Below are 27044 nucleotides of genomic sequence, written 5' to 3'. Positions count from 1 at the left end.
AAGCTACAGGTTTGGGAGTCAGCCTAGCATTACAGGTGATAGAAGCTGTGGCTATCAATAACATCACATAAATGCACAGTTGACCCTTGAACAATGACAGAGTTAGGGGTGCAATCCTCCTGGCAGTCAAAAATCTGCATATAGGGCTTCCCTGGTGGCGCAATGGTTGACAGTCCGCCTGCCGATGCAGAGGACGTGGGTTCGTGCCCCGGTCCGGGAGGATCCCACATGCCGTGAAGCTGCTGGGCCCGTGAGCCATGACTGCTGAGCCTGTGTGTCCGGAGCCTGTGCTCCGCAACGGGAGAGGCCACAACAGTGAGAGGCCTGCGTACCGGAAAAAAAAAAAAAAAAAAAAAACTGCATATAACTTTTAGTCAGCCCTCCATATCTGCAATTCCTCTGTATCCAGAGATGCAACCAACCACTGATTGTGTAGTACTGTAGTATTTACTACTGAAAAAAACCCCACGTATAAGTAGACCCACGTAGTTCAAACCTGTGTTGTTCAAGGGTCAACTGTATTTAGAGTAAGTAAAAAAGAAAAAAGGGAGAAAGGAAGAAAGGAAGGAAAAATGGGAGAAGAGGGAGGAGAAAGAAAAAAACAGTATTCTGGAAAAGAGCAATACGTACAGGATATTGGCAGAAAAAAGAGAAGCCTCGGGGGAATGAGGGAGCCGGCAGAGAGGAAACGTGGAGACTAGTCTTCAACACGAAGCAGGATACCTCTTTTCCTCCTCAAAGGGGGGACATGAGCAGGGCAAAATGGGTGAATAAACACTGACCTCCTCATAGTCTCTATTTTCTTTAAGACAGGACCAACAGCCATGCGCTAGGGGAGGGGACAAAGGGCCAGAGGAGAGTGATGAGGCAAGTTAGAGGTTTGGATTAGCCACAGTGGGAAAGGGACAGGGGCCACACTAGTAACAGACGCAAGGCTTACACTGAGGGCTCTTCTAAAGCTGAAGGCAAGATACTTAGAGTGATTCCACTTTGAAGAAGCTGCAGGAACTTCACATGGAACTCAGCATCCCAAAAAAAGAAGGTGGAACGATAGGATTAATTCAATGTTGAGGGACTGCAGAATGATTAGGCTGAAAGACCAGGGGAAGATGGATTTGAAGGGACTGCGGAGAGCACGTCATATGGTGCCCCATAAGGCCAAGGCTGGACAGGGAAGGAAGAAAATCTGAAAGAGGCTGATGGTGAGGAGAAAAGGGGGCAGCAAGAGGAGGAGGCTATGAGGAAGGCTCAAGAGATACAAAAGAAATAAGAGAGAGAAGAATCAATCAAAATGAGGAAGTAAAAAACTGGAAAGATAAGAATGTCACTAGCTATTGAAATTTAAGATTTCAGAAAGAGAAACTCAGGATGGTGATATTCATGTTGAGGCCGTGGGAGTTAAGTTCCTGGAATGTGATGAAGTCAACGGCCCAGAGGTGAAGGATATTGGCAAGGTATCAGACAGATCATCCCAAGACGACAACAGAAACTGAGGTAGACAGAAAGACTATCAGCAAGATACCAGGTGGGGCTCTTGGCCTTTAACACTCACCCCCTACAATTAAAGACAAAAACTATTAAAATTTCAAAACATGAAAAGATGTGCTCTAAAGACATAAGACTAATGGCAGACTAACCTAACTTGGTTTTATCTTCATTACTCATTTAATAAACCGTGCATATTCTTTTAAACAAAATAGGAAAATCATTTTGAAATTTTTATAAAATGCCTAATAGACTAAAAATTTTAAATGCCATTAGTAGTACGTGGTGAAACAAACAAAAATTCTTTTGTGGAGTCTTTCATTATTTATCTTAGTCTGGAAATGGTACATGGATGTTGGTCACAATTTTTCACTTTGCCAATTTTTATATCTATAGCATATATACAAAGCAAAGAGGGGACTTGATTTTAATCTCTGAAGTGCAGCAAACTTCAAGACAGGGAGATTAAAAAATAATCTAAAAACAGTTAAAATGTTCAATTTTATGTTATGTATATTGTACCACAATAAAAAAAAATCTAAAGTAATAGAAAAAAACTCTTTATAGAGATAAATTGGATTTCTCCTTAGTATTAGTTACAGGATATCTGTAGTTCAGAGTGAGTTAGAATAACATAAATGCCATTTTAGATATTAAAGAATCATTCCTTCACAGGTTTAAGAATATATAGTGAGGGACTTCCCTGGTGGTCCAGCGGTTAAGACTCTGCCTTCCAATGAAGGGGGTGCAGGTTCGATCCCTGGTCGGGGAGCCAAGATCCCACATGGCTCATGGCCAAAAAACCAAAACATAAAACAGAAGCAATAATGTAATAAATTCAGTAAAGACTTTAAAAATGGTCCACATCAAAAAAAATCTTTTTTTTTTTTTAAATAAAAAGAATATATAGTGAAAGATGGTGATGGCATTTAAAAAGGGGTAATAACCATGCTGGCTATCTTTATGTAGTGTAATGTTCCTAAATTCAGTATCAATATGTCTTCTTTTCTGGAACTTCCATTTCCTGAGCCTTTTTTTTTTCCTGTTTGAAAAGAAGTAGATGAACTTACTAGTTAGTGTGATGCTGAAAGAAGTTTAAAATTTGTTTTGCATTTGTTGTATTCCATTCTTGTTCTTTCAGGGGTCCTTCGCACACAGATACATACTTTTTCAAAATTTTTTCTCCTACTTCTCGGAAATCCAAAGGTTCTTTGTGTGTAGTGTAGCTTGCTCCAGAAACACCAGTATCCACTTCATGATTTTCTGGCTGTTGATCTGCACAATGCTTCAATCCCCAATAACACATTTCTCCACTGTACATCATAGCCAGCAAATGAATGTCACTAAATATTCCTGGGAAAGTCATTTAAGTTGAGAGATTAGAATTTAAAAAGAAACCCTGGTGATTAAGACTCTAATAAAATCCTTTTACATCATTAAGCATTTTCCCTTCTCATTTAACAGCTGTACTTAGAAAAGCCAAATATCACTAACACAATCCTCATTCCATAGGCACTTCTATCTCTATTTTACCTATAAAAGAGACCCAATCCCACCCTCCCCCAAAAAAGAATTATTTTTAAAGAATCATATAGGTCAGTGTGTTAATCTTTCTGGTGTTCTCTTTAGGATCTCTTTGAGAATCTAATCTAAATCGATGGAACCTCTCCCAGAACGTACATCCCATATTCCGCATACAATTTCAGAGTACTCAGAGATTCCCTCAATCCCATCCATGAACACAGCTTTTACTTAGGGGTATACTCAGGATCAATAATACAGTTCCTATATTTCTACAGCAGTGTACAGAGATGATCCTGCATAATCATGTCCCTTAGAGGCCATATGATTCTAAGTTACCAAAGATGTTAAATTGTATCCAAGATGCTTTATGTTCCCAGGAAAAAGGAATACATTGCAGGATTTCCATCAAAAGTTAAAAGCGTGCTTATTATGGAAGAAGGTGATTATATAATTAAACATTTATGACACACAACGTATATTAATTTGATATAAAAACAAAAAGACCTAGAATTGTAAAGATCTGGGGATAAATTATCGACTTTGTATAACTCACTAGAGCTCTTTAAACCTCAGTTTGCAAAAATCAGGATTCCACATGCCCTACTTATTTCATGGAATTTTCTTAAGAAACACATAAAATAAAAATGCATAAACCATAAAGTGCTATTAAATTATATGACTATTTAACTTTTTCAAGTCATAAAATACAAATAAATGATCTATTCTACTAGACAGGTACTTGTGTGACTAGAAAAGTTTACCTCAAATAAATGAGCATCATAATCTCAGTTGCTCACCTAATATGGCTCATCAGAAATGACTATGATAGTACTAGAGATATAAAAATACAAGAAAAATTCAGCTTCCAAAACTGTTACAGTTTGTATTATCTTGAATCTATTGCAAGTTTTTGGCAGTCTCAGAGTTTGTCCCTATAGGTAACCCTTCACCTCACCTCCAATTCAGCTTATAAATAGTAGCAAGAGAAGGAATAAGCTTAGCAGACGAACTGATTCATTACACTGTTATATCAACAAAAGAAATAATTAAGAGCAGAATCTGAGGCTTGCATTCATGAACATACGATGGGCTACACTCTATAAATTATGCTTTCTATGTGTAAGACAACTCAGTAAGTACAAGGCATATTACCCATAATCACTTCTTTTCACTTCATTTCTTCATAGTTAAAAGGTCATAAACCTCACAGAAAAAGCTGGAATAGCATTAGATGTTATTTAGAATATAAAAAGAAACAGACCTAGAATCAAGAGGATCTGGGTGTAAATTATTGACTTTGTGCAACTCACCAAAGCTCTTTAAGCCCCAGTCCGCAAAAATCAAGATTCCACATGCCCTCCTTAATTTCATGGAATTTTCTTAAGGAATAGTTTGCTGTTTTTTCCAAATTAACGATTTTCACTGCAGAATTATATTTCATATTAGATAGGACATTTCACTGAATTTATATCCTCTTTCATTTTTGTGATCCTACACCCTAATTATTCCTCAAAAGACCGGTAGAGGGGAGTAAGGAGATAGAAGCAAAAATGAAAAGAAGGTTAACTTTTAAGCAGACTAGAGCCTTAGGAGGAGGAGCTGAAGTAAGTCCCACAAAGTGAAGCCACTTGGGAAAGATGAGAAGTGTTTGCTTAAGGGAGAGCTGGCATTCAATTTGTGCCCAACTCTAAGTTAGCCTCATCCTTTATATTAACAAGGAGTGATGGTTAAACAAGGTACACAGATATCCTTTGGAAAGGTGTTTCTGAGGAGAGAATGAATAGCTATATGCTAAAGAGTGGTTCTCAAACTTTAGCCTGCATTAGAATTACCTGGAGGACATGTTGAAATGCTGATTGCTGGGCCCCCACCTCCAAAACTTTCAGATTCAGGTATGGGATTGGGTCTATGAATCGGCATTTTTTAACAAAGTCCTAGGACCTAGGGTGAGGCTGCTGGTCCACAGACTATGCTAAACTACTGTACTGCATTAAAATACCAAAGGAAGAAATGAACAACGTAAAAATTACACATTCTCGCTCTCTACTCCCCCAAGGAATCCATTACTCTGTAGCTATAGTCTTTTTGCTGATACAAATTTTCCTTGGTATTTTTTCTGCTAATGCTCAGCATTGTTTTCAATAAAATACTTCACTTTGCACTGCTTATATCCTTGGCGAACACATCAAGAGAGTGCGGGGTGCAGGGAGGAAGAGAGTGAATAACCCGTGAAGTAAAAGTGATGGCAGAAAGATGACCTTCATAGAAAAAAAAGGTGGCCAGACTGGCATTCTCTAGAAGCACTGATGTCTAAATCTGACTGCATCATAATTACGGTAGATTATAAAAACAGATTCCTGAACTCCACATATTAAATCAGAACCTGAATGTGATACACAGAAATCTGTATTTTTGGGAACTTCCCTGGTGGCGCAGTGGTTAAGAATCTGCCTGCCAATGCAGGGGACAAGGGTTTGAGCCCTGGTCCAGGAAGATACCACATACCACAGAGCAACTAAGCCCGTGCACCACAACTACTGAGCCTGCACTCTAGAGCCCACAAGCCACAACTACTGAGCCCACACGCCACTACTACTGAGCCTGCGCACCTAGAGCCTGTGCTCCGCAACAAGAGAAGCCAGAGCAATGAGAAGCTTGAGCACTGCAACGAAGAGTAGCCCCTGCTCGCTGCAACTAGAGAAAGCCCGCGTAAAGCAACGAAGACCCAACGCAGCCAAAAATAAATAAATAAATAAATAAATAAATAAATTTAATTTTAAAAAAAGATAACATAAAAAAAAGAAGAAAAGAAAAGAAATCTGTATTTTTAAACAAGCTACCCAAGCAATTAGTGATGTCAATTCAGAGCTGCTCCTTTAAGCCATCTGAAATCCAGGTTCTGGGCTAAGCTATGAGCCAAAGGCTGCTGGGAAGGGGGCTCTTCAGTGGCATAAAAAGGGCATAACCCAAGGATGTGCACAGCTGAACAATCTTTTAACCTAGTTAACTCCAGAGTTATCCTGACAAGGCTATTTTTATAAGGGCCCACAGAAGAATGAACCATAGAAATGAGATAAAAAGATTTACTGAATACATTACCTGGTAATTTTTAAAAGCTGAAAATTTAACGGCATACAGGTAATGACCAAAGGACAAAATGATTATCTCACCTTGGAAAACGAAATAAAAATCATACTAAGTATACACTGTTTTGAGTTTTATGTAAAATCAGGCAAATTATCATTAAGATCTGGCCACAAAAATATTTTGATGACTCATATAGAACTTTTCTCTCTAATTAGTACTAAGAATTATTCCGAATTATGTTTTTTATACTGACTAACAAAAAATTAAAAAAAAAATTAGAACCACTCCACCAGGGCCTTAAGAGTAATTTAGCCTATGAAAAGTAGGCTTCCTGGCTTCTAATCTACATCTTGAGGAATGAAGTATGGAGGAACAAACTGCTTTAGATGAGAGCAAGAAGTCAGCACCAAAAGAGGACTGATGCCTGTGGCAAAACCGCTAGGGAGTTGATGTTGTTTTGTTGTTTCCTGGAAAAAAGAGACCCTTTCTGTGCCTTTGATTCCCCTGTTGAAGAAGCAATGGAAGATAGAGGCGAGTGTAATCAATTATAATCCAAGAGAAGACACCAGTATCACAAGCATCGTGATAAAAAAATTCTAGGCCATGAGAATATATGACTTTATGACTAGAAATGGGAGAATAAGGGAAATTGGTGACTTGTGCTCTTTTCTTTGGTTCTAAATAAGCTTTAATGCCCATCTCTGCTTTTTCTTTTAAATCAATCCATGTGGGTGAGGAAATTTTAGAAAGATCATTTTTAATGCAGGTAATCGGTTCACTAGTTACCTGGAATAAATACTTCCCACAAATAAATCAAAACACCCCATGTTTGTCAAAACATCATGCCCACTGAAGGAGCACCTTATAGTCACAAGTTTTTTTAGGACAAGCTACTTGCCTGAATAAACTGAAGGTAACAACTTTTGGACAGTCATATGTTAATGGCTCTTAAATCATGGTGTTTTTTTTCTGTGTGATGTTTTCTAATAGAAAGGAAAAGCCTACAGAAGCTAACAAAGAAAGAATTAAAATACACTTATAAAATTAAAACACAGAATTTTCCCTAAGAAGTTTTCTTCTTATTCCCCATGTTTGAACTTTCCCCATCAAAATTTCCCCAAAATTTCAGATGAAGCATAAAAGAAAGTTTACACAAAGAACCTAACATCACTTGCTAGCTATGTGACCTTATCAGGCTTATCAGGACCTCAGTTCTTCCATTTGTAAAGAGACGCTAAAAGTAAGTGGTTCTTCCCTCTCAAACCTCAGTCTAAAACCCAAATGATGCTCTATATCCAGTTCCTAACATTTTTAAGTGCATATAAGTTTATGACAGAAACTAGCAGTTACCACCCAATATTCATTCTTCCTTTCTTTCTTAGTAAAGAGACCTTATTTGGGATGGCAATGTATCATGTAAAGGGCTATACATCCCAGATTCCCTTGTAGCTATATGAAGCCATGTGATTAAATTCTGGCCAGTGAAATGTAGGTAGAAGTGTTCTAAGTGTTGTAACAAACTTGAGAAGGATGAAAGAAAGACTTGGCTGAAAGAAACATCCTTTTGCCATTCCTATGGACTGGAACACAGGTGAGACGGAAGGAGCTCCACCAGCATCTTGAGACACTGAGAATGGAAGCAATGTCCTCAACAGGGATGCATGTTGCACAACTCTGGCAAGTACTGTTTACACGCATTCTATATAACTCGCCTCCTTTTGAAGCTGTAGCGCTCCACTTTGAAAGACGATGGAGGAAAAAGATAGGAACCTGATGATGCCATGAAGCCACCATAACCAGCTCTAGACCTTTTTGAAGTGAAAAAGCAGTAAATTTCTCCTTGTTTAAAAGTTACTTCCAGTCTCAGGACTTCCCTGGTGGTGCAGTGGTTTAGACTCCGTGCTCACAATACAGAGGGCCTGGGTTCAATCCCTGGTCAGGTAACTAGATCCCACATGCATGCTGCAACTAAGAGTTCTCATGCCGCAACAAAGGAGCCCGCCAGCCACAACTAAGGAGCCCGCCTGCCGCAACTAAGACCTGGTGCAACCAAATAAATAAATAAAATAAATTTTAAAAAATAAAAATAAAATAAAAGTTACCTCCAGTCTCTGTTACAATTAGCTGAACCTAGAGCAGGATCAGGGCTTTGTGGGGATGCAAAGTAAGTAAAAGCAACATGATATATTACTGTCCCTAAATTACTAAGCAGAGATTAGCAGTATTTCTCTATATTACGTGAGAAGATTGTTTTTAATTGTTTAAAAAGCCCTTTTATTATTTTTCTGTCTATAATGTAACCTGAAAGTTATTTCAATCAAAGTTAAATCTAGTAAACTTCTTAAAATTTAAAAATGCTTTAAAACACTTAGAAAACTACAAAAAGGATCACATTACCTTCACTCAGTAATTTAGCTGTGTCTAGGTCTTGGAAAGAAACTCCTTCATTTAACTGGATGGGACACCGAAAATTCAGCATCTGTAGCAAATAACTGATTCCATCAACAAGGTACTAAATGAAAGTCAAAGATAAAGAATCCAAGTATTAGATGCAGAACTGTAGAAACTTCAAATGTTAATATTTTTACTCAAGAGAATATTGGCTAACATACAGATATATCATATGATTATTACATTACAATATAAGGACCTACTACCCAAAAACTTTTATAAGTATAACCCTCTAATTAGTAAAAGAGTATGGGAAAAAAAGAGAAATCATTAACCAAGAACACATGATTCAGTAATATACTTGTCAAAAATGTCATCAGAGCAAGAAGAGGTTAAAGATAATAAAGATGTGTTCAAAAACTTGTTAAAAATATGGATGTACTTTATTACAATTTAGAAATATTATGATCAAACTTTTACATCTGAAAGTGTGACCTCTCATTTGCAGGCCCACATAAACCATGTGTACAATCAACCTAAGTTAGGAAGGATCCTTAGTGATACAAATATTAAGACAGGATCTTTGGATTTACTAATTTGGTCAGAAGAGTCAAGAAAAATCAGAGGGCCACAATTTCCTAGGAGCAGGGTCACGTGGGATCTTTAGGAGTGATCTGCTGATAGAGAGAGGCTCACAACCAAGTTTGTTTTCTTCAGGCCAAAAATATGCTTAGAAATTAATATAGATTATCTATCTTGTACAATAAAAAATAAAAATCCAGAACTTAAAAAAAAAACATATAAAACTTCCCAGTTTACAAAGGGCTTTTACATGTTATCTTATTTAATCTTCGCCGTAATTCCAATTTGTTTAAGATTACATAGCTGGTAAGTACAGGCCTAGAATGCCAACCCAGGCCCTTTGATTCCTCTACTCTTAATCCTGTACTAAACAGCTTTTGGAAACCTATAAATGTCAACAATAAAACATGTATGAGGAATGCTTTTTCACCTTTTTAAGCAAGCTAGATTTTCTTGTGAGCCATTCTCTCCTTTTGGTCAGAGAATGACAATACATGTAGAGTAGGGCTCCTCGTCTCCAAGAGAGACATTCCAGGAGTTCATCCCCAAGCAAATCGCAGTGCTGAAATACAACAAAGACACAGCTAAAAAGAGAAACTTCGTGTCTGTAAAAATCAAAATTAAATTTCAAAATGTTGAGCAATTAAAAAATACTCATTTCACAAAATTTGCTCTTTACTTTAGCAACCTACACAGGAATGCCTTACTCTGAATCAATTAGAAATATAGAAATCTATTGCTACGTGAAAATTAAAATAACTACTCCAATTTACAAATATTTCTAGAAAATTAATGTTCAAGTATTTTAGTAGCCAATTCTCTAATACATTTGAAATATAAGTATTCCATAATCTGACTGAAAAAATAAGTTTTCAGAAATATGTTACTTGAAACAATTTCTACTACTGCTAAAATAAAACAATGAAAAGATATACACAAAAACAATTTTAATAAATCAAACTTCTACTATGTGGTATCATTTAAAACTTGGGATTATTTGTTTCCACAGTTAGCATTCCCTGATAAACACAAAGAGCAACAAAGATATCTACGTAGAGAAAGCCAGCGGACAGTTCAAGATGAGAAATCATTTGCTTGAAAGAGTAGCCAGGGCTAGAGACAAAAATCTTGGAATCATCTAAACAGAGACAGCAGTAAAAACAAGTTGTCAAGCAAAGACAAACTACAGACTATCAGAGGATTAAGGAGATATCTTTGGGGAGTGCCTATGTTTCCAGATTGGAAGAGAGGGGAGATGCTTGAAAAAGAGCAAGAGCAAGGCTTCGTAGAGATGAAGAGGAGCATGCAGGGCCTCCAAGGGATGGGGTGATCATTGGTAAGAAAGGCAACAAATGTCCAGGCAGAAGAAGACTGAAAGGACGAGAGATGTGGTATTAGGTTACTAGGGACCTTCAAGAAAACACAGCATCTGTAAAAGTAAAGGGAGCAGAAACAGCAAATGTGTATGTTTAGAAAATTACTAGGCACTGTAGTTACAATATAATTCCATAAAACAAACATTCTGAAACATATTTACAAAAATATGATACTTGAGTTGTGACATCAGTCTGAAATGTTCAACTCTTATGTCCCTCCTTCAATCTTAATTTAAAACAAAGATACATTTAAGAAAAAAAAATACAGATTCTAAAGGGTAATATAACAGTAATCAGCAGCATCCCACCATAATTCATAGTTGTGCAAAACTTACTTTTGGATGCATATTATTTTCTTTAACCAAAATTTCTGGTTCTGAAAGAAAACTGATCAACTCTTTTACTTTTTGTGAAGAATCTTCAGGAAAATCTTCATCTACTAGCTTGTTCTCCTCAAAATATGTCATGTCCAAAATAGCCTGAAGTAAAAGAGAAAAAAAAGTATAAATGATTTCAACTCGAATAAATAATTCTTATAGTTTAATCTTACATATATATACTTTATTAGACATTTAAATCTTCTAGCACAGTATTTAAGTAGTCAAACTATCTAGCTATAAATATAATCTAAGATGAACTTTATAGTAAACTTCATAGGATTTTACTAAAATACTGAATTAAGATAATCTAGTTTCCCTCAAAAAGTAAAATGGGTATTTATGTTTTAATTCAGATAAGCTAACTATATACAATATAATTATGAAAAGTATAATTGTTATAGTCTTTGCTATTTGTACATATATACTTCCTGAACATTTTCTAAATGCCTGCCATATCAAGACAAGGTCACTACCTCTAGTTTTGTATACTGAATCTTCAAAGGATTACCTGTTTCTCAAATGAAGCACCAGCACTTTAAAACTACCCAATCCTTTTTCTTTGTTTAATCTACTGGACTAAGACTAAGGAAACTGAGTTCTAACAAAGGACAAGTCATATTTTATCTTTGTTTTGGAGCCAGTTTCTTCATTGACAAAATGAAGAAACTGATCCAAATGCCTTTCAAAGTCCCTTGCTTTGAGGGTAAAATGAATTAACATATGCAAACACTTCGAACATTACCTAGCAAACAGCACTACTTAAGTGTTGAGTGCTCTCATGTAGAAGGTCTAAGCCAGGAAGGGAGAGATTATCATCCTAAGGAAAATGACCTGGTGATTGAGAACCATAAGTAAGATCCATAGGGGTTTGGGGAATTTTAATCTATATTTCTAATTCTTTTGCCTTATTCTTAGAAATAAGTTAAAATGTTTAGAACTCTCCCATGTGAAAGAAACAAGACAAGCAAGGAACCTTCTGAAAGAAAAGAGAGGTAAATTTCTCCCAAATTGTAACAGCTCTCGGGGGTTTGTGGGTAGTTGTTACAGGCTCATTCAACCACATCGGAAGGCAGAAAGCATCTCCATGTACCTCCTAACAGAAAGCAGAGTGTCAGGCACCTAAGTGCTATGAACGTGCATTTTGGAAACTTCACTAAGTTTACTCTATTTCCTATAAACCACTTCATCTTTATTATCCCTTGGCAATCAAGTAAGGGCATACGAAGCACTCTGTCAACTATAAAGTGCTATACAAATGTTACTTACTATGATAAAATTATATGTTTTGTTTTTTTTTTTTTGCTGCACTGCACAGCCTGCGGGATCTTAGTTCCCTGACCAGGGATCGAACCCATGCCCCTTGCAGTGGAAGCACAGAGCCTTAACCGCCGGACCGCCAGGGAAGTCCCTCAAAATTATGTTTCTTAGTGTCCACTTGCCTCAGCAGTGTTTGAGAAAACTGAGAAAACACATCTTATCTGTAGAAAGGTCTGAATATGAAAGGAAAGTAAAAAAAGGGGAGAACAGAAAAATCTTATGGACTTGCATAACAAAAGCACAGGTAGTCAAGTTGAGAATCCAAAGGAAAGGTGAATTTCAGGGAAAAAAAAAATAATCAGAGCCCTTATAAAAACCTCCATTCCCTCTGACTAACCTTTCACACCTTGGAAATTGCACATTTGAGTGTTTTTTTGTTTTGTTTTAATTAATTTATTTATTTTTGGCTGTGTTGGGTCTTTGTTTCTGTGCGAGGGCTTTCTCTAGTTGTGGCAAGCGGTGGCCACTCTTCATCATGGTGCGCGGGCCTCTCACTATCGCGGCCTCTCTTGTTGCAGAGCACAGGCTCCAGACGCGCAGGCTCAGTAGTTGCGGCTCACGGGCCTAGTTGCTCCGCGGCATGTGGGATCTTCCCAGACCAGGGCTTGAACCCGTGTCCCCTGCATTAGCAGGCAGATTCTCAACCACTGTGCCACCAGGGAAGCCCCATTTGAGAGTTTTGCTTAATTATCTATAAAGGGAAGCAATACTGTTATCTGCAAGATTTTTTTCCTTTTTTATCAACACATCCAATAAACTTTTCTTCTTTGTAAGGATACTTACTGCCTTACAGCTTCAAGTCTATATGCTTTATACATAGTTTTTTAACACAAACACTTTAAATAGAGAATAAACTGCTTTCATCACACCTAAATTTTGGAGTAACCCTCTTAAATAAGCAAACTGCCTCAACAACGTCAGAAACCACATCTGTTTCAGTACCTGTGTGTAAAGTTCAAGAAGATTTGATGGATTTGAACATTCTTTGTCTTCTCCACACAGAAGTTTCAATTTTTCTAGAGCTGCAGAGGCCCGAATTAAAAAGTGATCTATAAGAGATAAAAACATGATTACTGGAGCAGCGTGGGGTCATCATGGCACAGCTGCAGCAGCTCCGGGTGCAGGAGGCAGTGGATTCTATGGTGAAGAGTCTGGAGAGACAGAACATCTGGAAGATGCAGGGCCTCATTTTCCGGTGCAGCGCCAGCTGTTGTGAGGACAGTCAGGCGTCCATGCAGCAAGTGCACCAGTGCATTGAGCGCTGCCATGCACCCCTGGCTCAAGCCCAGGCCCTGGTGACCAGCGAGCTAGAGAAGTTCCAGGACCGCCTGGCCCAGTGCACTATGCATTGCAACGACAAAGCCAAAGATTCAATAGATGCGGGGAGTAAAGAGCTTCAGGTGAAGCGGCAGCTGGAGAGTTGCGTGACCAAGTGTGTGGATGACTACATAAACCTCATCCCAACCGTGACCAAGATGAAGGAGTCTCTCTCATCCATTGGGAAATAGATGTCTGCTATTGGCCATCAGGGCTGAAGGCAGGAATCTATTTAAAAAGAGGAATGGGGATTTGGGTTTTCTAAAGTTTATGAATGAGGAAATTAAGGATGGCAGCAAGTTTAAGGCCTATGTCACTTGCCTCTGGACACTGGTTCCTTTGTGTTTGAATCCTAGAAAGTGAAAAAAACTGGTGCTAAAATTTGGTTCAGAGATAGCACAGGAGAGTTTTTGTGAGCCTGAATTTCATGTGGCAAGTGCTTATCCTGGCAGCAGGGAGTCTCCCTTGTACCAAACCAGAGCCCTCCAAGGTACCAGCTTCTCTTAGTACACAGATATCAACAGGCTGGCAGGTTCATCTGACCTGCTTATGAGCTGGTGGAGTGTGAGGAGAGGTGTTTCTGTTTGTTGCCAACCTCCTGTTTACCAGAAGGATCACTACAACATTTTCCACAAACTGGAAATAAAACAAAATCCATGAGGTCACTAATTTAGAAGGGGAAAGGGGGGCTTCTGGGGATTTGTTTTGCTTGGTTTTGTTTTATATACAAGGGCATGAAGTTACTTTAAGATGTAGAGTTGGGAGAGGTAGTTTGGATAAAAACTTTGAAAGGGTCCTTGCGGATATTCATTTCTGGCCATCAAGATGTGGATGCACATTTCTTAAAATTCTCACACATTACATCTTTCAGCCTGGAGACCCTGCAAAAATATAAGAAGCGCTATCACACTGGTAGGGGAAGCAAACCTTCCCCCTAACTGGCAGCCATAATGGGCCCTGAGGGTGTCTGCAGCAGAGTCAGCTGAGTGACAAGACAATCTTGCAGTGATACCCTTGAAGGGAAAGGGGATTTTGATTGTGCTATATGCTAGTATTCAGGAATGAACAGCAAAAGAGGAATTGTTAGCTGCATAATTAAGAGAGTTATGAAGTACTGGCCTTGGAAAAATCTTGTTTTCATAAAACATAACAGAATGAAAGCCTAAACCCAGTATTGCTTACTTTGCCCCCTGTAATAACAGAGCTCTGTTGAGACAATCCCCTGGCAACACGAAGGTCAAAGGAGAAAAAGTAAGCAACTCAGGGGCGAGCTGTGACTCCTTTAGGGCAAAAAAAGGGACAGCCCTCCGTTACCAGATACCAGTTTTGCGACCTGCGTTGTTCTTGCCCCAGTTCTGGCACCTTATCATTTTATTAAGGACCTTGCTGCGTTTTTACCAATTATTACTTGAAATGATAATACAGCATGTCTGTTTGCTGTTTCAAGACTGTGATATATTTTCCTAGTGGTTTGGTTTTAAAAATAAATAAGACTTAATTTTTCTTCAAAAAAAAAAAACATGATTACTTCACATAGTTTCAGAGTGTCATTTAAATGAAAAAAGTTACATATCTAAAATGATGAAATGAAATTATTACAGCATGGTAATAATATCTTTCGTAAAACATGAAGTACATCATAATGCCTAATCCTACTTAAATGTATCATGGAAATTTATTCTTGAAAGCTGGACTGAAAACTTTCTAGGTTCAGCTGCCATTTCTTAAGTGCAATCTGTATTTTCATAATGCTTCTTTTATGATGTTGACATACTCAAAATGTTTAAGCAATAAATTTAAAACCTGTATTGGAATAGTACAAATAATATACATAAATCTACAGAAAGGACTTCCACTAACTTATAACTTCATAAATATATTCTCCAAAAAATAACATGATTGATTAAATCAAATGCCTCATAAAATGTAAGCACTCTGAGCAATTATAACTTTATAATTGTGTTTATGTATTTATGTATGCAAATAGCTGTTACAATTAAAATTACACAAACTACCTAAATATTTTACTCCTTTAAAAACCTAGAAATGGGACAAATTACTTAATGCCTTCAAAACCTAGACAAAATTAAACTAAATACTTCTGATATACCCTCTAAAAACAACTCCCCCTCACTTCCCCTCTACATGGTCTAATTTCTTCCTTTTCTCTTATGTCATATTCTCTTTGCTTCGACGTTTTCACTTTTTCTTATGGATTTTTCCTGCCTAACCTACAAAGTGTCCATACCAAGGTGCCATCCACACTTCTGCATCATCTCACGTAGTCAAATTTAAATATGCCCACCATCAAGACGCTTAAGTTCCTAAGTATGCCCCTCTGTGGCTTCCTCCTGAAATATATATCCTTTTCCCCTCACTGGCAAATGGACAGAAAATGTAGCACTTGGTGAGGGTCCATCTGATCCAGCCTCAGCACCTACACAGGTACGTAAGCTGCTCAGCATTGGAACAAAAGCACCACCAGCTTAAGCTGCATCTGTTGGCAATAATATGATGACTTTAAGTTTTCCCTGGTAAAGCCTAACCTGTATCTAAACCAGATTCTGAATGCTTTAAGATCCACTATTCACCTAAATTGAAAACTACTTCTTTAGCACTGCCCTCCTATCTCTCCTCAGCCCAGAAGTATCATCCACACAGCTCAGAAAAAATATTCTATTGTGAACTAAATTGTATGAAACATGGTACTCCTTAGGTACTTCTTAAAACACTGAGTTGATATTTTCTTCTTAATTTGCAGGATTATTTTAAATGTAAAGACTTGCACTTAGTTCACTGAACCGCTGCTGAAGGAGTATCTCATATGAATTCATGACATAATTACAGAGGTGGAGGGATAATGGCTCACAATTTTAGAAAATTTTTATGAAATGTAGTATTTTTCCTAACCATTCAAGGTAGTGACTGACAAGGCAAAGACAAGTGATTCTTACATAGTCCCTGGAAAAGGTCCCTCTCATGGTATATTTCCATAAAGTAAACATACTATGCTTGTACAATGAGAAAGAAATGAACAAAAATTGACCAGAGGTAAAAAGGAGAGTATTCTTAGATGGACTAGTGTCTGGTTGTATCTGATCTAATTTAAAGACAACAGGAACTATCAATCCCTATAACCTAATATAAATATCATTAAAGGACAAATTTTAGGTGCATATTATTTTTGTGCTATGGGAAAATACAAGTTCAATTCAAATACATGCAACCATGTTTTAATTAAACTTCATAAATATAAGAAAATCTTGCTAGTAATACTGATGAATAGCTCATTACGTGGACCACTATTATTTTAATTCCAGTACACTTCAGAACTTTAAAGCCTCCAAACAAGAATATATACCACTTTAATTTTCAGCCCTCATTCTAGACTGGATTAAAGAACTCGTCCATTGGAAAATGACAATGGCTTTTGGTTTCAATGGTAAGTGAATAGCATACTTTCTTTGATCTCTTTAGACTGATTCTAATGGAGTTGGAATGGGGTGGAGATCACTGAATAGCTTACTTAGAAGTAACTTAGATACACTTCCAGGTACAGCTACTACTGTCCATGAACTAACTATTCATGTGATTCACTTACCACAAACCGAAAAAGAAAACAGCTCAGGGTAGTCTGTGGGTTTTTAAGAACATACACCTAAGAAAAGAAAATCCAGCAAATAATCTTCACTGGAACTAGAGCCATTTTATCATGGACCCTATTCAATAAATTCACCAACTACTCAATCGCTTGGGAAAACGTTCCACTACTATTTTCCTATGAGTTTGATGACAATGAGACAGTCCACAAGAATTTTTAAAACTGTCTATCTGTAGTAAAGGTGCAAAACTCAAAAGGAAATAATGTAGAAACGTAGAGGCAGCTGGTAAGTATTGAAAGAGAACAAAAGTCCAAGTAATTCTCCGTCAGTTTTTCAAAGGAAACCGCTTAGACATTTCCAAGAAAGTATTCTAGTACTGACAGGGCCCTTGTGAGACCTGAGGTGATGAATGTGAGAGAATTATCGAAATTATACCAATGTAAATCTCTTCTGTATTGTTTACAGCTGAGTTGAGAATCCAAAACATAACACAGAAATTCACAACGAAGCAATGAAAAAGTCGAACTGTTATACACGCCTAGCTATCTCTACTACACGCAAAACCATTACTTATTTGCGTACCATCATCCAACTTTAACAACTCTTTTAAACTTCCACGTGTACTTCCATCCAGATCTTGCCCTTTTCCCAGTTGCTACCGAGACAGTTAAAGACAAGCAGCACTAATATGACTGGGATTTCAGCGCTTTTCACGGGTTATGAAAAATGGGGTCTGGAAGCAAACGCCTTGCCTTTAGGCGTTGTGAGTTCTTGGAGGTGGACCAGCGACCCCGCAGCGCGGGCCAGAAGGGCAAAACCTTCGGCAGTCCTGGCCTGGGATCCACACGGACAACAGGCCGCAGCCTCAGCCCCTACGGCCGTAGACCGCCAGCTCTGAAAAACCGTCCGCCCGCCCACCTCCCTCCCTCTCCTCGGCTCCCTCACCATCTTCGCCGGCGGCTTCGCTAAGTTGTTGTATGTGGGCCTGAGCCAGGTCCCCGAGCTCCTCCACTCGCCTCACCACACCGGAGCCTGAGGCCGCCATGGCCACAACGGGCGGGCGCGCCTAGTCACGTGACTGCGCCGGCCTGAGGTCACCTGATACCCCGGCGCTGGCGGGGAGTGGGGGGGTGGAGCTCTCCTGATGGGTGGGAGGGGACCCCAGCTCCAAAAGAGGGCAGGCTCAGGCCCGCACAGGTTGTTCCGGGTTATTTTCTTCTCGGAATTCTCTCTCCAGAGCCCTGAGCAGCAGGCCGACTTTTTAGGGCGGGCGTGACGTCAGCACGCACCTCCCCTCCTCTAAACCAATCGGAAGCCGCCCATGTCCCCACGCTGATCCAATGAGAAGCCAGATCTCTGGGTGCGAGTGGGAGGGGACTTGGCGGGGGCTCTGACTAGAGAGTGCCGAAGAGGCTGGCTGGTGTCTGCCCTGTTTCCAGGGCTGCAGCCGCAGTCAATAGAGCAGACAGGAAAGTCTGAAAATAGGACTGTCTGGTTTTGGTTGCCTAAAATATGCAAAGCCTGGGAGACACTGCTTTGGGAAAGATCCCTGGTATTCTCCCTCCTTGCTGCAACTAATAAATCATTCCTTCTCTGGTTAAAAAAAAAAAAAAAAAAGGACTAGCTCTCCTGGAGAACATCCAAGTCTCTAAGAGGTTACTGTGCGTCTAGGTGGGGACCTCCAAACACTGGTGGAAATTCCCAGTCCAAGCGGTTGAGGGTCGCTTTTTTAAAGTTTAATTTTAGCAGCTGGGTTTGTTTTATTTCTGGTCTGCTTTGTCCAGCTCACATTTAACATATTCATCACCATCTCACGTCCAATAGTACAAAAATTTTGCATTTACAAAAATTTCTATTGCCATACATCTGAAGACCGTGCCTTAAAGCCCTTCGTGTGAAAAGTTCATCCTCTCAACTGTGAGTTTCAAAGCACTCAGGAGTCTAACTTCCACTTTGCAGTCCCTATTTTCTTGCCTCTGGTCAAACAAATCTTTAACTCATTTTTTTCATTTTTCAATTTGACATAGTTTATCCTGAATAATCTCCATCCTATCTTCTTTCTTATGAAAGATAGTTTTTTATTGAATAGAAAATACTAAAAATAGGTGCCAACTAAAAGTTGTCGCTTGTCATCTGTTGCCATTCTACAAGAATGAAGTCACTAGCCACCTGTAGTCGCTGACCTTCAACACACTCTGAAAGGAGTTCAGGGTAGAGATCAGAAACGAGGCACACTGTACTCTGGGAAAAACTGCAGAACAGACCTTCAGATAGTTAGATATTTTCAGGAGAAGGTTTTGTGAGCCCAATTTCTTGTGTCTTCTCATTTCTAGAAAACCAGTAAAATCATTAATGGAGACATCTGCTCCTCGTGACTAGCAGCAACCTTCTGCCAAAATGTGTACTTGACTGCACATATCCCCCTTCACTAAAATCATATATACACTGACAGTTCCTCAGAGCTATCTATAGTACAGGCTATAGTCCTCATGAGGCCCCAAATAAAACTTAACTCACAACTCTCACGTTGTGCACTTTTTTTGCAGTTGACATAAGGAAATAGTGTAATTGACCACAATGGCTTTCTAGCTGACCTTTGTAACACCAGTTTCTTCTTCCTTCAATTCTCCCTAAACATAGGGAGCAGGAATCAGGTATTAATTTTGTATCCTCAGGGATTCCTACAGTGCCTGATACGCAATAAATACTCAGGAAAAGTTTATTAATTAAACAAAAATTTCATGTTATCTTGTCAATATATTACTCTCTAATCAGGAAGCTGAAGACCAGGAAGGTTACATTATGTGATCAATGTGGGCTAAAGAATCAAAATTCTTATAAGCATTTGACATCTCAAAATGCCAAACCTCACTAAGTATATGTATTAAATAAAATTTACAATTCCAGAGATTCATTAAACAACCATGGACTTTCAGCGGGAAACATACCTGACACTGGGAATTATTGCTCAACTGATAGTAAGTGTGTGCATGTCTTCAGAGAAAATTGGAAGGGATCTGAGAACATATAGTACAGCCCCTCATCTCCGGGTGAAGAAACTGGACAGAATTTAACTATTAACTGCTCCAAATCCTAGAATACGTGATACTGTGATTTGTCCAAAATCATACCAAAGTAAGCATGTGTAGAAGCCCCTCACCATAGATATAAACAGCTAACAGCCGGCCCTCACCAATGCACACTGAAGAAAGGGCTTAAAGCCAGGAACCCAGTCCTAGAAAAGAGGAAATGTGAGTAATTTCTCCAATTTTATAGTTAATTATTTCTACTTTAGGAAACCTACAATGCATAGAACAAATACAAATATAATGCTAGATTTTAAAAACTCATTGAAATTAATAACTCATTATGAACCTACCAAAAAGTACCTTCTAAAATAAATAATTGATCTCATTTGGACCATTTCTCTCTCAATTGATATATAACAGATAAAATCCAATTAGCTAAGAAGAAATTAATTTCTAGGGATTTTATAAAAAATACAAGTCTTTTTTTTTAATTAATTAATTTGTTTGTTTTTTTGTTTTTTGGCTGTGTTGGGTCTCCGTTGCCGTACATGAGCTTCTCATTGTCGTGTCTTCTCCCGTTGGAGAGCACGGGCTCTAGGTGAACGTGCTTCAGTAGTTGTGGCATGCAGGCTCAGCAGCTGTGGCTCATGGACTCCAGAGCCCAGGCTCATCTGTTGTGGCGCACGGGCCCAGCCACTCTGCGGCATGTGGGATCCTCCCAGGCCAGAGATTGAGTCCGTGTCCCCTGCATTGGCAGGCGGATTCTCAACCAGTGTGCCACCAGGGAAGCCCCCCCAAAATACAAAGTCTTCTAAGAATAAATTCTTGATTGCCTCTGAATTACTAGTGCTTACAACTTGTACCATTCTTTTGAAACCTTCCCTTTACTGCTTTACATTTTTTGTGTGGGTCTTATTCTTTCATATAAATTTGTCAACCCCCTGTGAACAGGGATTGAGTTCTATTTTTTTTTTTTTTTAGTTGCCACCAGTGACTTGAATGTAACAGGACCTCAATAAAGGAGGTCTTTTTCATTTAATGACCCATTATTGGGTTAGGCACTATAATAAGCACTGGATTTATGGCAGTAGACAAAATAAACATGATCACTGCCCTCCTGGAGCCTGTTACCTAGTGGGAGAAGACAGAGACATAATAATTACACAAATGAATGCATAATTTTAAAACTGTGGAAGATGTTATGAAGGAAAAGAAAAGGGATAATTTGGTTTGAGATATCAGAGAAGTCTTCTCAGAGGAAATGATATTATCACCTAAAGGATAAATAAAATTTGACAGGTGAAGAGAAGGGGTGCATACCAGTCTGTGTCCAATCAAGAGAAAGAAGCTACATGGTCATTTGAACAGGGAAAGTTTGATATAAAGAATTATTAACAGGGACTTCCCTGGTGGTCCAGTGGTTAAGAATCCGCACTTCCACTGCAGGGGACGTGGGTTCGATCTTGGTTGAGGAACTAAGATCCTGCACGCCGCGAGGCACCGCCAAAACAAAAGAATTATTAACGGGATTGAAGTCACAATGGATTGGCTAGTAAGAAGTAAGAATAGAGGAATAGCAGAGATAATGGGCAGTCATTACTCCTGGGATAGAGACCTAGACCTTGTTGGAGAATTTCTGGCTGTGGGTAGCTGGCTAGTAGAGTAGTTCACACCAGTGGAACTTGCTGGAACTCTACCCTCTGGGACTTGCTAGAAATCCGCCCTCCAAGGTGCTGGGAAAGCTGCTCACGGTGAGGTATCTCACAGGAGGCACTGTGCTACAAAACTGCCCAAGATGGGCACCAGGAGAAGCCGCTGGCCTTGCTGCAGAAGCCTGCCAAGCACAGAACCAGGAAGGAAAACTTTTGTCTCCTGCAATGTCTCTCTAACTCCCTCTACTGACAAAGTTTAATATATCAGCTGACAAAAATTATTTAAAGGGCTCATATATTTTTTCACAAAAAAGGACAAATTTGGAGCTGAGAGGCAATAAATATATAACCAGCACAGTGGAGAAGAACATATCTGGCACAGGGAATAGCATATGCAAAGACTCTGAGTTTGGAAAGAGCTTGGCAGTTTCGAGGGATGAAAGAAGGCCAAAGGCTCCTGGTGCGAGGGGAAAGTAGAGCAAGGTGAGGCTGAAGAGCACATGTAGAGGTTATCTCCTGAGGTGGATGCCTCACCCTCAACCATGGAAATGGACTCCACACCCCAGTGTGAGCCCCCATCAGCTGTGTCTGTATCAATTGTCTCTATCTTCTGACCATGGCCAATTCCTTTATTCAATTAGGTGGACATAAATTAGTTCAATATTTAATGAGCCCCTACTCTATGCCAGGCACATGTAATACGGTAATAAACAAGAGAGACCTGCTTTTGTGGAGATAGATTCAGGGATAGATAGATCCAGGGGTGAAAGCCTGACAGAAGCCAAGCCAATCAGATTCTTTCTCCTGGTCATTTGGCACATTTAAGAGAGAAAACTAATCACATCAATGTCAGCACTCGAGTGAGACAAATCCACCTGCTGCTGCAGAGGTTCCTGGGGGAGGACTTGGTTTCTTTACCTCCCTGAGTCTTGTTTGCTCAGCTTTTCCTTGATAGTCTCCTGTGTCTGTATCTAGAAACTAATTAGATTCAGTTTCTGTTGCATGCAATAAAAAAACAGAAAACAAAAACATAAGAGAGCTTATGTATAGAACAGTAGAGGCAGATCAGGCAGGGCTTCTGATGCCATGTTAACGATTGTAGACTTTATCATAAACGGGAAAAAAGCTATTGAAGTACTTTAGGCAAGGGATTGATATGATCAGACTGTATTTTAATGACTCACTCTGGCTGCTCAGGAGAATGGAATAACAGAAGTGTGAGAGAGAATTGGGTAGTTTAGTTGGGAGACTAGTTCTTTGGAAGAAAATTAAGTAATTCCTGTCAGAATGAGCACAGCGAAAATAGCGAGGATTACGTTTGACACACTATAGAAGTAGAATTGACAGGACTTGGTGACGGGATTGGATGTGAGAGGGAAGGAGAAACAGGTGTCAAAGATGTCTTCCAGGTTTCTGCAGAGAGCTACTTGGCCAAAGGCAGTGACATTTGCTGGCTCAGATGAATCTGGAGTATGAGAAGATTGGTGAGGGAAAGCAAGAATCAATTCAGTCTTATTGATTTCTAGAGTTCTTTATGCAAATCCAAGCTGAATAAAACTTTCATCTAATATAAGTTTTTACATTCATCTAAAAAAACAATCAACAATTAATTTTTGAAGTTTACCTTGGGGAGGGAGAGAGAGAAAGAGAGCAACATCCCCTACAGGCATACTGGTAATTAAGAGCTGCTGTGTAAAAGGACTTGAAATATAGATGTATTTTTTGGCTGCGTTGGGTCCTCGTTGCGGCGAGCGGAGGCTACTCTTCATTGCTGCGTGCAGGTTTCTCATGGCGGTGGCTTCTCTTGTTGCAGAGCATGGGCTCTAGATGCTCAAGCTTCAGTCTTCGCGGTGCATGGGCTCAGTAGTTGTGGCGCACGGGCTTAGTTTCTCCCAGGCATGTGGGATCTTCCCAGACCAGGGATCGAACCCGTGTCCCCTGCATTGGCAAGCGGATTCTTAACCACTGCGCCACCAGGGAAGTCCATGACTGGGAATGTTAAAGGCATGATAATTAAAGGGACCTTGAATAATAAGAACTTAAACATATAATTTAAGCTCTAGATTAAATTCATTCTGGAACAGAGCAGAAAGACTGCTGTGCCATTTAGGTTTTCTAGGTCTCATTTTATGTTATAGGAAACCGTCTCTTCTCCTCCACTCTCCAAGGTAATTAATCGTTTTCCCTATTCTGGGGGCAGCCCTATTTTGCTGTTTTCTTTAGCATTTTTAATGATATCCATATTACCTACAAGATATATCTGCCAGATAAACTAATTCTAATAAGTGTGCACTATTGCCACAGTATCAAATAATTTCCAAGTTCTGTGCTTTGTCGGTGACATGACATTTAAAGATTGGGTACATTATTATAAGTCCACTGGAATCTTAAGAATCTTTTTTTTTTAATATGTATTTATTTATTAGGCTGCACTGGGCCTTCATTGTGGCATGCAGGATCTTTAGTTGCAGCACGCGGGCTCTTAGTTGCAGCATGTGGGATCTAGTTCCCTGGCCAGGGATCGAACCCAGGCCCCCTGCATTGGGAGCGCTGAGTCTTAACCACTGGACCACCAGGGAAGTCCTTAAGAATCTTAATACTTCTAAAACAAATTAACAGAACACATTGAAACCTTACAAATAACTGTTATTTAACTTGCAAAGATTCCATTAAAAGCTACACTTTGATTTATATTACCAGTTTTTTAATCCCTAATAAGCAAATATTGTAAAACATCCACACAGGACATGAATCTCAACTGACAGACCAGACACACTAGCTTCTTAATGTCCTAAAGAACTTACCTTAAGGAAAAGCGTTGTATTAAGTAGAATAATTTTGGCTGCAGATCTCAGAAAACCAAACTACAACGTAAACAGTGAGGAAACACATGGTTTGGAAAATGAATCCCAGAGGCAAGACAGGCTTCAGGGCTGATTTAAGCCAGCAGCCCCAGCTCCATGTCTCTGCGAGCGTCCTGGCTCTGCCTTCTTTGTCTGTTGGTTTCATGCTCAACCTGACGGTGAAAGGGCTGCTGCCATTCCAAGCCTCATACTGTCAGAGGAAGAAAGAAGCAGGTACTTCTGGAAACTTTCACAGAATTATAACAAAGAACTTCTCCAGAATTCCAGATCAAACATTTCCTCACACTTCATTCATTCAATCTGGGTCAAATGACGGTCAATTACTGACACAAGGTTAAAATGATAGGGAAGATAGATAGACAGATAGACATTACAAGGATAATCACAAGAAGTGATTATATATCTAGAGAGAAATATAGATATAGGTATATATCACAAAGATAATCCCCTTAAGATCAAGTCATAGTGCTAACCTCGTCTACAAAATACTACACAGCAACACCTAGATTAGTACTTGGTTAGATAATTGAATATTATACTATAGCCTACCAAAGTTGGCACATAAAACTAACCATCACAGGTTCCATTTCCAAACCTGTGAGGAGTGTGTTGAAGAGGGTGAAAATGGAAATCTGTACAAAATCGGGATTCTGATCAAGAATTGGTCATTAACTTAGCACAAAGTTAAAGCCCAAGAGCATTAATTTGGGCCTGTTAATAAGCAAACTCCATTATTTAATTTCTATTTAATCTACTGAAGTAAAAGTTCTCCCTATCCCACTGTATAATATTGTTTATATTAACTTCAGAGATTTAAAAAAAATGATTTTAATGTACTTTGGTCAGGCACAAAGTTTTTTAGTTTTTCTTTTCAATTTATCAACAAAAATTAACAGACAATAAAATATAATATAAAAGAAAACTTAATATTTTTAATTTAAAAAATTCAACTTCGTCCATCGTCAAAATTTAATACACTTTTGTCTCTTGTACTTGATCCAGAAACCTCCCTTTGACTTTACCGGCTATAATAATTAATTGCCTCTGGCAAATGCAGTTTACTTTTCCTGGCTCAAGACAACTTGTCCCAAGTTAACTCATTTGAGGTCAGTCACTTTCAACCATATTTCTAAGCTCTATGGCCCTCAGGAAAGGGAAGTTCCACAAGCTCCAACCTGTCTTTATGCCCTCATCTCCCTACTATCCTGAACATCTGCTCCCAAGATTCTTCCAAACAATCACCTTCCTCCCATCTTTTTCACTGTGCACCCTGGAACTCTTGCTCCAATGTTAATAGAGGCCCCCATCTCCTCCAAATTTTCATCTATTTATTTCGGTGGACATAACTATTAATACTTCATCTGCTTGAGGTCAAGCTCCCTGATCATTCCCCTCTTCCCCTCTACTGACCTCTGGATCCCTCTCTCACACTCAGTAAAGACACTGAGTCTTCATTTACATCATTTATCTTCACCTTAAACCCTGCCATAATGCTAAAATAGCACAACATCCTGGTAGACCAATGAACCAGGCTATAGACCTCAGAAGCCTTAAACTCCAAAACTCAGTCTCTGACTACGTCTCATATATCATTTACAATTCTCTCATGATCTCACAACAATGCAGATTTTTTTTTTTTTGTGGTACGCAGGCCTCTCACTGTTGTGGCCTCTCCCGTTGCAGAGCACAGGCTCCGGATGCGCAGGCTCAGCGGCCATGGCTCACGGGCCCAGCCGCTCCGCGGCATGTGGGATCTTCCCGGACCGGGGCACGAACCCGGGTCCCCTGCATCGGCAGGCAGACTCTCAACCACTGCGCCACCAGGGAAGCCCAACAATGCAGATTTTTGATCTAGAAAAACCCTTTGGTGAAATTTTCTCTCCATCCTTTTAGCTCCTTTCTGGCCTTTTCCCCCTGGATAACAAGATTGGTCAACTGAACATTTCACTCTACAAAACCCAACCAATCTTTAATGAATGTTCCTCTGCCCTGCCTCTCAGATGTTAAGCTCTGAAGCACAACAGACTTATTGCCATGCAGATTGATTCCACTATAAAATGAGCTGGAGCCTTCATGCTGCCTGGCAGTCCTTAATCATTTGTCCTTAGTCAGCTTCCTCTGGTGACATTCGCTCAGACAGCAAGCTCCTTGACGGCAGATTGAATACCTCATGGGTGGTTGCATCCCTTGCATATACCCCTGACTTACAGAGAGTAGACAAATATTTATTAACTTATTAAAAGTTAATTAATTTATTAGATATTTATTTTTAAAAAACGAATGAATGTACCTTAAAAATGCTTGAGCTTCCCCCATCTCTTGTCCCTGTGTTCCTCTCTGGCTCCTTTCCATTCTGAATCCAGCCCCAACGTCCGAACTTTGCAGAAGTGTAGTCTACAGTCACTGACTCCTGTCTCCTCTTTCTTATCCTTTATTGA

The 27044-nt window shown here is 39.2% G+C and overlaps 1 protein-coding gene and 1 pseudogene across 3 annotated transcripts; one reads left to right on the top strand and one right to left on the bottom strand.

Annotated features, from left to right (window-relative positions):
• Window positions 1-363: 363 nt before the first annotated feature.
• Window positions 364-18210, bottom strand: CUNH5orf51 (chromosome unknown C5orf51 homolog). Of its 3 annotated transcripts, XM_029219028.1 has the most exons (7): window positions 18007-18210; window positions 13085-13191; window positions 10781-10924; window positions 9500-9631; window positions 8494-8608; window positions 2652-2838; window positions 364-2527 (listed from the first exon to the last, which is right to left on the bottom strand). In XM_029219028.1, exons 1-7 carry the CDS (start codon window positions 18104-18106, stop codon window positions 2275-2277), a joined length of 1038 nt encoding a protein of 345 aa, XP_029074861.1. In that variant the 5' UTR covers window positions 18107-18210; the 3' UTR covers window positions 364-2274. The 3 variants fall into 3 exon arrangements, with proteins under 3 accessions (XP_029074861.1, XP_029074863.1, XP_029074862.1); XM_029219030.1 differs by lacking the exons at window positions 13085-13191; window positions 18007-18210 and adding an exon at window positions 12480-12509; XM_029219029.1 differs by having other exon boundaries at window positions 2267-2838.
• Window positions 13237-14090, top strand: LOC114893313 (annotated as a pseudogene).
• Window positions 18211-27044: the final 8834 nt, after the last annotated feature.

This window comes from Monodon monoceros, unplaced genomic scaffold (genome assembly GCF_005190385.1).
Source record: "Monodon monoceros isolate NGI ecotype Baffin Bay Population unplaced genomic scaffold, NGI_Narwhal_1 Super_Scaffold_12, whole genome shotgun sequence".
Lineage (NCBI taxonomy): Eukaryota > Metazoa > Chordata > Mammalia > Artiodactyla > Monodontidae > Monodon > Monodon monoceros.
The sequence above is the reverse complement of the archived record's forward strand: the minus strand, read 5'-3'. Positions and strand labels throughout refer to the sequence as shown.

Excerpts from the sequence above, each read along its gene's own strand:
- CUNH5orf51 (XM_029219028.1), bottom strand. The coding sequence starts at position 18,106 with ATGGCGGCCTCAGGCTCCGGTGTGGTGAGGCGAGTGGAGGAGCTCGGG. Across the intron at positions 13,192-18,006 it reads CGAAGCCGCCGGCGAAGATG|ATCACTTTTTAATTCGGGCC; the intron begins GTGAGGGAGCCG and ends TATCTCTTATAG. Across the intron at positions 2,528-2,651 it reads GGAGAAAAAATTTTGAAAAA|GAAAAAAAAAAGGCTCAGGA; the intron begins GTATGTATCTGT and ends CTTTTCAAACAG.